The sequence below is a fragment of the Cebidichthys violaceus genome, unplaced genomic scaffold (assembly GCF_023349555.1).
Source record: "Cebidichthys violaceus isolate CVI_PGR_0920_01 unplaced genomic scaffold, fCebVio1.0.p SCAF_19, whole genome shotgun sequence".
NCBI classification, from domain to species: domain Eukaryota; kingdom Metazoa; phylum Chordata; class Actinopteri; order Perciformes; family Stichaeidae; genus Cebidichthys; species Cebidichthys violaceus.
Window position 1 is genome coordinate 3039537 of NW_027176361.1, and position 12057 is coordinate 3051593.

The 12057-nt window shown below is 40.3% G+C and overlaps 1 protein-coding gene across 1 annotated transcript; it reads right to left on the bottom strand.

Annotated features, from left to right (window-relative positions):
• Positions 1 to 628: 628 nt before the first annotated feature.
• LOC137874815 (transmembrane protease serine 9-like) lies at positions 629 to 12057 on the bottom strand. Its single transcript, XM_068713784.1, has 14 exons — positions 12000 to 12057; positions 11487 to 11507; positions 11223 to 11376; positions 10611 to 10888; positions 10377 to 10516; positions 9716 to 10156; positions 9534 to 9537; positions 8915 to 9043; positions 5918 to 5989; positions 4782 to 4802; positions 2249 to 2411; positions 1680 to 1942; positions 1434 to 1573; positions 629 to 1066 (listed from the first exon to the last, which is right to left on the bottom strand). Exons 1-14 carry the CDS (start codon positions 12055 to 12057, stop codon positions 629 to 631), a joined length of 2322 nt encoding a protein of 773 aa, XP_068569885.1.

A 12057-nucleotide genomic window follows, 5' to 3' on the forward strand; every position in this document is an offset into this window, starting at 1 on the left:
GTGAGTTGATGGCTCTCCTACTGCTGCATGTTGTAATCCTCTGTTAGCATGCAAGCTACCAAAACCAGACCAGCCTTAATTTATTGTTCACATTTGTGGTACAAACCTAAAAACCACACACACAAGAAAGTGGGACAAAGAAAGTTGTTGTGTTGGTCTGTTGGGCAGAGATGTGAAGAAATGAGGAAAGCACCAGCTCATAAGTATCGGGTAATATGCATGTTTTATATGCCTTCTGTATTTGTTACATATGGCAAACAGCAAAAGTAACTCGACATACCATTTTTATTTCATGATTTTAGAACCAAATTCTGAAAAACGTGCAAGACAATACGTTTCACAAACTTTGACAAACTTAACATCAATCCAATCATCTGCAAGTTCCTAAAAGTATTAACTTTGTCATAGCATACAATAGAAAGAAAAGAGAAACACAACACCCCCTTAAAAAGTTTAGTTAATTTTTTTGTAAAGGTGTACTCCAGAACATTGTGACATCACTGTTGGGTGTGGTTACAGGTGCAACAGGAGACATTTCTAATTCATTAAAAATAGTTTGTTCTGTTGTTGATAATCAGAGCCTTTCAGTTCTAGTAGTTTTACTCTCATTACATTGAAAGAAGGCTCATTATAAAACCAGCACATAGAGGGAACTAACTAGAAGACTGAGGTAGGTGAAGTGGCAGAAATGGACCACATTGTCACCGCTGTCAAAGACACTGTCAGTATACTTAGGCTCTTCAGTGGACCATTTGGTAGTGGGAATCGTGGCAGTAGTGGGAATCATGGTGGTAGTGTGGATTGATGAGGTGGTAGTAGTTGTGATAGTGGTGGGTTGTATAGTTGAACAGGTAATATTTAAGTCGCTGTCCACTCCCGAGGAGCTGTAGGTAACGAAGCCTGGTTCGCTGCTGTCAGTAATTTTGGTGATCCATTCCTGGTACTGGGACACACGGGTGTAGCCTCCAGGAGTCATAGGTTTGGCACAGCCGTTGCCAAAACTCACAATTCCACTCTGGATCCACATGAAACCCTTTTTGGTCACCAGTGGTGCCCCTGAGTCTCCCTGTGGAAATAAATTGACAGTTGTTGGAACAGGTTCAGGTATCTTCTAGTCTCTGAAGCACTCGCCTTTCTGAAGCATGAAACCCTTCATGCTGTTTGGTAACTGTTAAAGTCTGACCTCCTTCATCTCTGTCTGTTCAATCAATGAATAGCGCTATGACGTATTTAGCATAGCTTAGCACAACGACCGGAAGAGAGAGGAAACGATATAGACAGATATAAAATCTGCTCTGCTACTGAAATTGGAAGACAAAGTACATATTTCCCAGAATGCTATTCTGTAGCTTACCCTGCTTTCTATCGTCTCCCTGTAAAATAAATCCCTCAAAAAGGCATTACATAATAAAAAGACAAAAAGTGGTGTTCACCTGACACGCATCCTTCCCTCCCTCTCTGAACCCAGCACAGATCATGTTATCTGTGATTGAAGGATAGGCGCATTTGCACTCATTGTTTCCAACGATTGGTACTTTCACTTCCTGCAGGATGTCGGCTCCGGAAAATGAATCTATTCAGATATTTCAAAAGGTAAGATTCAAATTGGCATGCAAACAGAGACAAAACACAACAGTATGTATCATTTTGTGATAAAAGTGTACAGTCTGTGATCTTACCAGCTTGAGTGTCACCAAAACCAGCGACCCAGCTGCTGACCCCGGTGTGGAACGTGCTGCCTGCCGAGGCTAAGCAGACCGGTTGTATGTAGTCGGTAAAATTCACCGGGGCCGACAGCTTCAGCAGACATATGTCGTTCTCTTCGCTAAAGAAGTCATATGAAGGATGGCAAATGATCCTTTCAAGTCCCCGAGACACTTCGTTAAAGTTTGGACCTGACTGGCTTTGTCTGCCCAGATTAACTGTTGTGGTAAGGAGGTCACTTCTAGAAGACAATGAAGTAAAAGAACACATTTTAGTAAATGTTTTGCCTTAAGCATCCAGACTACCGTCTGAGTTTTACAAATGAGAACATGTTTGTTCTTCAGCAACACTGCTGGTCTGCATGTGCAAGTTAAAGTAACCTGCTGTATTTACTTCACATATATTAAAGCGTGCTGTCCCTGATATATAAATTAAGTATAAGTGAGGTAATGTTTAACATGTTTCTAGGCTCATGCTGTATAACAAAAGCTTACAAACTATGAACAAAGTTTACGTGAGAAAACTCGCAACAGTTATTACTCACTCAGTTAGACAGTGAGCAGCTGTCAGCACCCACTGATTGTGAATTAGGGACCCTGCACAGAAGGCTATATCCTCACTGTTCAAACTGACCAACCAGGGCCAACTTCCTGCAGACGCATCTTGACCTCCTACAATTCTGGTGTTTTTTGCAGCCCGGCCACATACTGACAGAGAGAGGAGAACAAAAGAGAGTCAAACAGTTTAGTTTATTAACTGGATCCCCATTACCTGACGCCTTAGCGGCCGCTAATCTTTCTGGGATCCAGTGCTAGCCTTCCACTTAGCACTTATTGTATTCATACTAGCTTGTTGCACTTATTGTATTCGTACTACTTATAGCACTAACTGTTTTTCTTGTTTCTGCACTGTACTTTGGCTCTGAGCTATGCTCTGCTTCATGCTCTTAGATGCTTGTTTGGAAAAGGAAATGTACTTATGACTTCTGGTGACTAGTAGTTCTTTTGATTAGCAATGTTGAATGCACTTATTGTAAGTTGCTTTGGATAAAACCGTCTGCTAAATGACTGTAATGTAATGTAATGTAATCCACAGAAAGGACAAAACGTAATACATAAAAAACGTGCAAAACATGACGTGAAACAAACAGTTAACAATAGTACAGAAGGATCAGAAGACTACAAAAGCAATGGGAAAACGTCAAGTGGGTAGTGGCCTGAGGTGAGCCTTTAATTGTTTTTTAAATGACAGATTGTTACCTGTATGAGTTATATGATGAGGTAGTAAGTTCCAAGCCGTAATTGCTCAAAAAATAACTGTATGTTTGAGGAGATTTGTTCTTGGGGTTGGAGGTATCAAGTGACCTAAGCTAGCATTCCTTGTGTGATGGTTATGTCTGTTACATGTGTATTGTAACAGATTGAAGAAATATTCAGGTGTCTGATTAAATACTATGTTTCTGAAGAATGCGAGAAGGCTATAGTGGAGTTTAATTTCCACTGAGAACCATGACAGGCGAGGATGCATATATGCTGTATTAGTTCTCAATGAACACTGGAGTGCTAATCTGGCAGCTCGGTTTTGAACCAGTTGTAGTTTAAGTCCTTCTTAGCTGCTGCTGCTGACCATATGAATGGACAGTAAAGACCAAGGACTGTAACACCTGACAAACAATAGTTTTTAATAAGCAAAGCACTTTCTAGTCATAGCTATGCCCCTTCCCAGTGACAATGCCGTCAATGTGCTCAGACCACTGACAACTGTTCGTCCAACACTACACCCAGCAGTTTAGTCTTCTTCACCTGTTCTATTGCCGAACCTGACATTGACAGGTGAAGCTGTTGGTCCCCATTAAGCATATTCCTTGAGCCAAACAATACTTTTAGTTTTAGAAATGTTCAGGGCTAGTTTGTTCACTTTCACCCAATCAGACACCCTCTCTAGATCCTGATTCAGAATGGTTGCAAGTTCCTGTTTGTTTGAAGCAGTGCCATACAGTGTTGTGTCATCTGCATACATTACCATTTTGGCATTGTTAATTGACAAAGGGAGATCATTTGTAAAAATAGAAAAGAGTAAGGGGCCTAAGCAACTTCCTTGTGGAACCCCACAGCTAACGTATCCGCAGTCTGATAAGCTACCATTATAAAATACTCTCTGCGATCTCTCAGAAAGATAACTGACCATCCAAGAGAGCGCCATAATGCTGAATCCATAACTTTTAAGTTTAGTAATCATAATATCATGGTCTATTATATCAAATGCGGCACTGAAGTCAAGCAACACTGTGCCGACCATTTTCTTATTGTCCATCTGTATCGGCCAGTCATCAGTTAGCTGGGCAAGGGCAGTTGCTGTTGAATTACTCTGTCTGTATGCATGCTGGGAACTGGTAATGAGTTTGTTTGAAAACAATTTTCTCTAAAAGTTTGCTCAAAATGGGGAGTATACTAATTGGATGGCTATTCGTACATGTGAAGGCTGATTTCTTGTCCTTTTTGGTATTGGAATCACATTCGCCACGTTCCAGACCTTTGGGTATACACCGTACATTAAGCATTTGTTGAAGATGTGACATATTGGAATAGATACGTGATCAGAAGCAAATCGTAACAGTTTACCATCTAGATGGTCTATACCAGCCAGTATATCAGTTGGCAGAGATGACAACATTCTCTGTGTCAGGGAAAGTAACCTGCACATAATCAAATTGGCAGTTGTTGTCCTTCATCATATAATTCTCAATTAGTGTGCATGAGGAGTCATCAGTGGGTATCAAGTTCTTTCTGAGATTATCAACTTTACTCATGAAGTAATTATTGAAGTAATTGGCAATCTATGGTTAGGAAAGTACCATTATTTATTATGTTAGGGTTTGCTTGATGTGACGACCCACCCATTTCATTCAGTTCTTGATGGTAGTGTAATAGTTTGTGTTGGGTTACAAGCACTGGCTACTGCAAGAAGCGTCTTCTTTAACGGACAGGTTAAACATGGAGTATTACGCAACGAGTCGCCTGAATAGCTGACAAATTGTGAAAGTTGAAGAACTTGTAATGTTGCTCTTGGATGCTTACCTGGCAGCTGTGAATGACATCCTGAAATGTAAAACACAAAGAAATAAGTTAAGCAAACCTCTTCAGGGTGAAGCACATGATGATGCGCATTTGTGAACACAAACTTAAAAGAGACTACCGTAGGCAGAAATCGCCATTTCAAAAACGTTTTGTAAAAATCTGACCCAACAGCCGATTGGTTAAAGCACATACAACATGGGCGCAAATGCCCTGAGTTTACAGCATGACAGTCCCCTACTCTGCAACAGCTAGTGAAACAGTTTGTTTCTTTGCTCTGGCATTGTCGGGAGCCTGTTGTTGGTTATGTGTTGTTGTGTTTGATTCTGTAATATTGCCAAAATTAACGTCTTGTTGGAACTAAAATGCAACCGCTACACTACATTCAAACCAGCATCCACTTCTTATTTTAATGTCTTAATGTTTGATTAGTAAACCTCAGTTATTTTTATGATTTTATGGTAAGTGTGACTATTACCACAATGTAATATTCCTATAACTTGTTCATAGTACTGTGCACGTTCTACATAGTGCTAGTGTTGAAAGGCCCTGTTTTATTGACCCATAAGGTTATGAAACAATGGCTGTTAGAAGATGGTGTGAAAATCTGATTCGGTATTATTTGGTTCTTCACTCTACTGAACATTACCACATTACCAACTTGTGTTAATTGCTCTCGTTAATTAATCATAGTTTAAAATAGAGAAACGTAAAAGACAGCAAGGGTTTGATTATAACCACTCTACCGCCACTTTAGTGACTTGAATTGATTAGCTTTTACATGCCCTCAAGCTTTTTGATTACATTATAAAATCCTTTATTTGGCTTATTTTAGTAGATTAAATATTTGTTCTGTAATTGGAAGGAAACAAATGAAAGGTCAGCCTATAAGTTCTCTTATTTTGACCCGGTAAAGAGGACCCTTGTTAAAGAACATTGTTGAACTCCAGAGGGACTCGGTGGTGTCATGTCTTCATATTGAAATGGTTTCAGGAGTAACCAGATGGAGATATCTGACTAAATTTACACCTTTTAAAGACTCTCACTTCAACTTGGGTTAAGAAGCATGATAGTCTTGTACTCCTTCACCCCTTTATCAACCAAAAAAAAGAGTAATATTGTAAAGAAAAGTTTCTTACCTCCGGATAAGAGGATGATCATCACGGTTGAAGCACACAGAAACTGGTAGAAAGACATTTCAGCTGTGTCCCCTTCACTTTGTCCACGCCGTTAAATACCCTTTTCCGAATACGCAGCTCCGCCCACAGTGTCCTACTTTCCAGTAAACCATCATTAACCTGTAAAGTCAGTTATGTTTGTTTTTGTGTTGTTCCTTACTGTTATCTATTTTGCTTATATTGTAAATTACTTCTATTGTTTCTGTTGTTACCATGTCAAATGTCTTTGAGTATTTTTTTTAAAGCGCTATACAAATAAAATGTATTATTATAATTATTATTATCATTAGTTCCTCCCCCTCACCGACCTCCCCACATAACAGAATTCCTGCTTTAAGAAGCCACGCATGAGGCCATGACATAAAGCATCAAGTCAAACATGTTTGCCGTGTTTGTCAGTTACTGTAATAATAAGTAAAAGTGGAATTTCCCACACAAGTTCTACATTTATTTTTCTCTCTACTTGGCATTGGGAACTTCAAATACATTGGATGAATATTTGTTTAATTAATGAATGAAGCTAACGACTTCATATGTGTTCATTTTCATGGCTATGTCACATTATTCAATGGTGGAAGAAGTACTCAGATCTTACAGCCTACTTCAGTAACTCTTTGAAAATGTAAAGTGCAAAAGTATTGGCATCAAAATAAAACAGCCACTTCATACAGCTTAACGTCCCATCTGCCTATCTGAACCGTCAGGTGACAACAATACAACTTCCAGATGTAAATGAGTTTGATGTTTCTAGGCCAAATACATTTAAGTCAGACGATGAAATCATTTTGATTAATATCAAATTTGCATGCTTCTGTGGGACTGCAAATCATGATGTCATCAACATATTGTAACAAGGCAGAACCATTTGGTAAGTGTAAATTAGCCAGATTGTCTCTCAAGGCACTGTTAAGTACACCAGGGCTTTCTGAATATCCCTGAGGACACCGGGTCCAGGTAGAGCTTCTTCCTTTAAATGAGAAGTCTTTGTGCAAAAAAATGCATCGGCCAAGTCAACGACGGAAAAATGTGTTGCGTCTGGAGGGATGAGTGACATAATGGTGTGTGTGTGTGTGTGGATTAGAAACGTGAGGTGCTCGCGGGTGCACCGAAGCATGAACCGCTTGTAAATCTTGGACAAATCGCCACTCAGTCGGTTCTCGAATTTTCTTTATTGGAAAAATTGGTGTGAATCATCAAATTTGACTACTACACCAGCCTTCAATAGCCTCTCGTTTGAGTGGATATTGCTTCATGTGTGGACGGAAATCAGATTTTGGGTGAACCACCAGAGATGTTGCACCCTTCACCAGTCCTACGTCATATTTGTGCGCAGACCATAAAGAGGAGGGCACCACAGACAGCTCAGCCATGTTTCATACATGTTTCATACATCACCCTTATCAGGTTTATTAGGATCCTCTGTGGGACTGAAGTCAATGAGTTCAGTCTGCCTATACTGCCAGTCAGACATGTTCTTCCATACCATTCCTGGGCCCCGTGCCAATGATGCATGCAGACACGCCCTCTGAAACAACTGAAAGAACTTACAGATGGTAATAAAGACCACTCGTAGATGTACAACAGATCTGTTGGGTCACATTTCATCGATTGTTTATATGATTCTTGTCTGCTCACCAGGGCCCGATGTGAGGATTATTCCAAATACACACATCAAATCTCTCCCTAACAACTGTGATGCCGTCTAATGTACAGGACAAGGGCTTTGTGTATGGCTCACTAATTGGTATGCCCCCTGAGCCAACCAAAAATTTCAAATTTTTACCTTTTCTAGTTGACTGACTTTCTAAAACCTTAATTTTTTCATCACTGGGAACCCCAATTTTATCCATTCTTCCAATTGTTTGTCAGTCTGATTATCTTTGTAACACATTTATTTTCTTATTGGAGGTAAGAGCTTGGCATCAGGCTGCTCAGGCTCAGACTTACTTTTGACTTTTACCCATTTTCTCTAGTTAGTTGTTTAAGGTATCTTCAAAACAATCTGGTCCAATCAAGACTTGGTTCAACTTGAAAGGATACACCAAATCTTTTTTAAATACTACAAGTTCACTAGTACACGTCTGTCCGGCACCTTAATGTGCAAGAATACCGGTTTACCAAGGCGCCAAACTTCTCTCTAGTTAATTGTTTACGGAATTCAAAGAACAGTCTGGTCCAATCAAGACTTGAAAGGACACACCAAATCTTCTCTAAAGACTACAAGTTAATCAGGACTCAACTGTCCAATTGTGGCCTCATGGTTCCACCTTGTGGCCATGCTAAGCATATTGATGGATACCATGCCGTTCTTTACAATGGTTTAATGGTTTTCCTTTGTTTGTTCTCTCTAGTTCAGAAACCACGCACACACCTACTTATAAACACTAAAACAAAGGTATTTGTGTCCACCCTGTCAAGCCAAACTCAACAATAAATTTTTCTATCTGGAATTACTGGACTATTTGGGATTTGACCAGTCACTTCAGTGGTAGGTCGTAATTTTCCGTAACCTAAATTTTGACTAGAGCCACTGTCAGCCACCCTCTTTCTTTCAAGCATAGTATTTTGACTTCTGGTTTTGAGGTGACTCTTGTTTGCTTTGTACGAGAAACAAACCGTATGATCTGTGTTTGAAAGAGTTCAATTCCGAGGAGCAGAAAAAAACGCCTCGTCACGACTTCCTTTCTCTCCGCTGTCGAAGTTTGTTTTTCCTCAGATATCTTATAGCCCTAGCTATTTTCATCACCCCGTGCTTGCACCATGATTGACAGTAACCCACTCTGCGGTTGCCAAACAGCTGCTGCCCCTGCAGACTTCAAAGTAAAGCGCGGCTCAGAGCAGTGCACCTTGTGTTTAAGACGGTGGAGTTTGTCCAGGGTAGTGTTTTAATTCGAACAAAGAAAGTTCCCAGTTAAAGGATGTAGTTTTAAAAAATGTGACATTAAAGTTGTCATATACAGGGGACTTTAGTTGTCTTTGTCTCTTCGTGATGGGCCCCTTTGCTCCTCTTGCTCGGAACACGCCCATCTTCGAACTCCACCTTCATTGTGATCTCAACTACACATTTGTAAGGTTCCGTGACTGCATCTGGAAATGATGCGAGCGTCGGTCACACAATCTGTCAACAGACTGACCTGGTAAAGTATGCTAACCACCTCTGTGGTAGTTCCCGGCACAGTAAGTGTGTCAAGGAACCCATTTTGCCATAATGACACACAAACACTCATAAGGTGAAAACAATGCCTGTGGCTGGTAATAATAAGATCCATTGCAGATCCACCCATCCATGCTATTTATTAAAGTTTTACAATTATGCAATGATGCGCACACATTTGGCAGAAGATGCAGTGAGTTGACTGCTCTCCTACTGCTGCATGTTGTAATCCTCTGTTAGCATGCAAGCTACCAAAACCAGACCAGCCTTAATTTATTGTGAACATTTGCAGTACAAACCTAAAAACCACACACACAAAATTATTAACTTTGTAATACCATGCAATAGAAATTTGAATAGAAATACAACACCCCCTTAAAAAGTTAGTTTATTTTTTGCTGATCTTGTGTTTTCACTTCTCACCTTGCTGCAGTGATGTAAAGGTGTTCTCCAGAACATTGTGACATCACTGTTGGGTGTGGTTACAGGTGCAAAAGGACACATTTTTAATTAATTAAAATAGTTTGTTCTGTTGTTGATAATCAGAGCCTGTCAGTTCTAGTAGTTTTACTCTCATTACATTGAAAGAAGGCTCATTATAAAACCAGCACATAGAGGGAACTAACTAGAAGACTGAGGTAGGTGAAGTGGCAGAAATGGACCACATTGTCACCGCTGTCAAAGACACTTTCAATAGGCTTTTCAGGGGTCCATTTGCTGGTTGTGGTGGTAGGTGGGGTTGTTTTTGTTGTGGGGGTTCTGGATATAGTGTGGATTGATGGGGTGGTAGTATTTGTGATAGTGGCACTGTTGGGTTGTATAGTTGAACAGGTAATATTTAAGTCGCTGTCCACTCCCGAGGAGCTGTAGGTAACAAAGCCTGGTTCGCTGCTGTCAGTAATTTTGGTGATCCATTCCTGGTACTGGGACACACGGGTGTGGCCTCCAGGAGTCATAGGTTTGGCACAGCCATTGCCAAAACTCACAATTCCACTCTGGATCCACATGAAACCCTTTTTGGTCACCAGTGGTGCCCCTGAGTCTCCCTGTGGACAGAAATTGACAGTTGTTGGAACAGGATCAGGCATCTTCTAGTCTCTAAAGCACTCGCCTTTCTGAAGCATGAAACCCTTCATGCTGTTTGGTAACTGTTAAAGTCTGACCTCCTTCATCTCTGTCTGTTCAATCAATGAATAGCTCTATGACGTATTTAGCATAGCTTAGCACAACAACCGGAAGAGAGAGGAAACAGAAAGTGGTGTTCACCTGACACGCATCCCTGCCTCCTTCGCTGAACCCAGCACAGATCATGTTATCTGTGATTGAAGGATAGCTGCATTTGCACTCATTGTTTCCAACGATTGGCACTTTGACTTCCTGCAGGATGTCTGCTCTGGAAGATGAATCTATTCAAATATTTCAAAAGGTAAGATTCAAACAAAGACAAAACAAAACAGTATGCATCATTTTGTGATAAAAGTGTACAATCTGTGATCTTACCAGCTTGAGTGTCACCAAAACCAGCGACATAGCTGCTGACCCCGGTGTGGAACGTGCTGCCTGCCGAGGCTAAGCAGACCGGTTGTATGTAGTCGGTAAAATCCACCGGGGCCGACAGCTTCAGCAGACATATGTCGTTGTCGTTGGTCTGGCGGTTGTATGAAGGATGGCAAATGATCCTTTCAAGACTCGTTGACACTTCGTTAAAGTTTGGACCTGACTGACTTTGTCTGCCCAGATTAACTGTTGTGGTAAGGAGGTCACTTCTAGAAGACAAAGAAGTAAAAGAACACATTTTAGTAAATGTTTTGCCTTCAGCATCCAGACTACCGTCTGAGTTTTACAAATCAGGAAGTGTTTGTTCTTCAGCAGCACTGCTGGTCTGCATGTGCATGATTTAGTTTTTCGTTATTATTGTTAGTTGTTACTTAGTTAAAATAACCTGCAGTATTTCCATCACATATATTAAAGCGTGCTGTCCCTGAAGTATAAGTGAGGTAATGTTTAACATGTTTTTAGGCTTATGCTGTGGTTGCATCTAATAACAAAAGCTTACAAACTATTAAAGTTTACATGAGAAAACTCACATCAGTCATTACTCACCCAGTTAGACAGTGAGCAGCTGTCAGAACCCACTGATTGTGAATTAGAGACCCTGCACAGAAGTCTTTTCCATTACTGTTCAAACTGACCAACCAGGGCCAACTTCCTGGAGGCGCATCTTGACCTCCCACAATTCTGGTGTTTCTTGCAGCCCGGCCACATACTGACAGAGAGAGGAGAACAAAAGAGAGTAAAATATGGAGTAAAGAGTCGGCTGAATAGCTGAAAGCCATGAAAGTTGAAGAACTTGTAATGTTGCTCTTAGATGCTTACCTGGCAGCTGTGAACAACATCCTGAAATGTAAAACACAGAAAGAAATAAGTTAAACAAACCTCTTCAGGGTGAAGCTGATGATGATGCGCATTTGTGAACAAAAAACTAAAATGAACTATTGTAGGAAGAAATCACCATTTCAAAAAATCTGACCCGACAGCCGATTGGTTAAAGCACATACAACATGTCCTCAGTTTACAGCATGACATTCCCCTACTCTCCTTCCCCACCTTTCATGTCTCTTTCTATACTATAACTTAAAAGAATATATAAATAAAATAAAGGCATAAAATCACCCCAAATAAAAAAAAAATAAATAAATAAAAAATCTTAATGAAGAAATACAAATTTTGCCATTCCTTGTCAAATACCTCCGGTGAACGATGAGCACTAACTTAATAACAAATTAAAGACTCTCACTTCAACTTGGGTTAAGAAGCATGATAGTCTTGTACTCCTTCACCCCTTTATCAACCAAAAAAACAGTAATATTGTAAAGAAAAGTTTCTTACCTCCGGATAAGAGGATGATCATCACGGTTGAAGCACACAGAAACTGGTAGAAAGACAT

Coding starts and splice junctions, on each gene's coding strand:
- LOC137874815 (XM_068713784.1), bottom strand. CDS start 12,057: ATGTCTTTCTACCAGTTTCTGTGTGCTTCAACCGTGATGATCATCCTC. Junction 11,508..11,999: donor GATCATCCTCTTATCCGGAG/GTAAGAAACTTT, acceptor TTTACATTTCAG/GATGTTGTTCACAGCTGCCA. Junction 1,574..1,679: donor TTTTGGTGACACTCAAGCTG/GTAAGATCACAG, acceptor ATATCTGAATAG/ATTCATTTTCCGGAGCCGAC.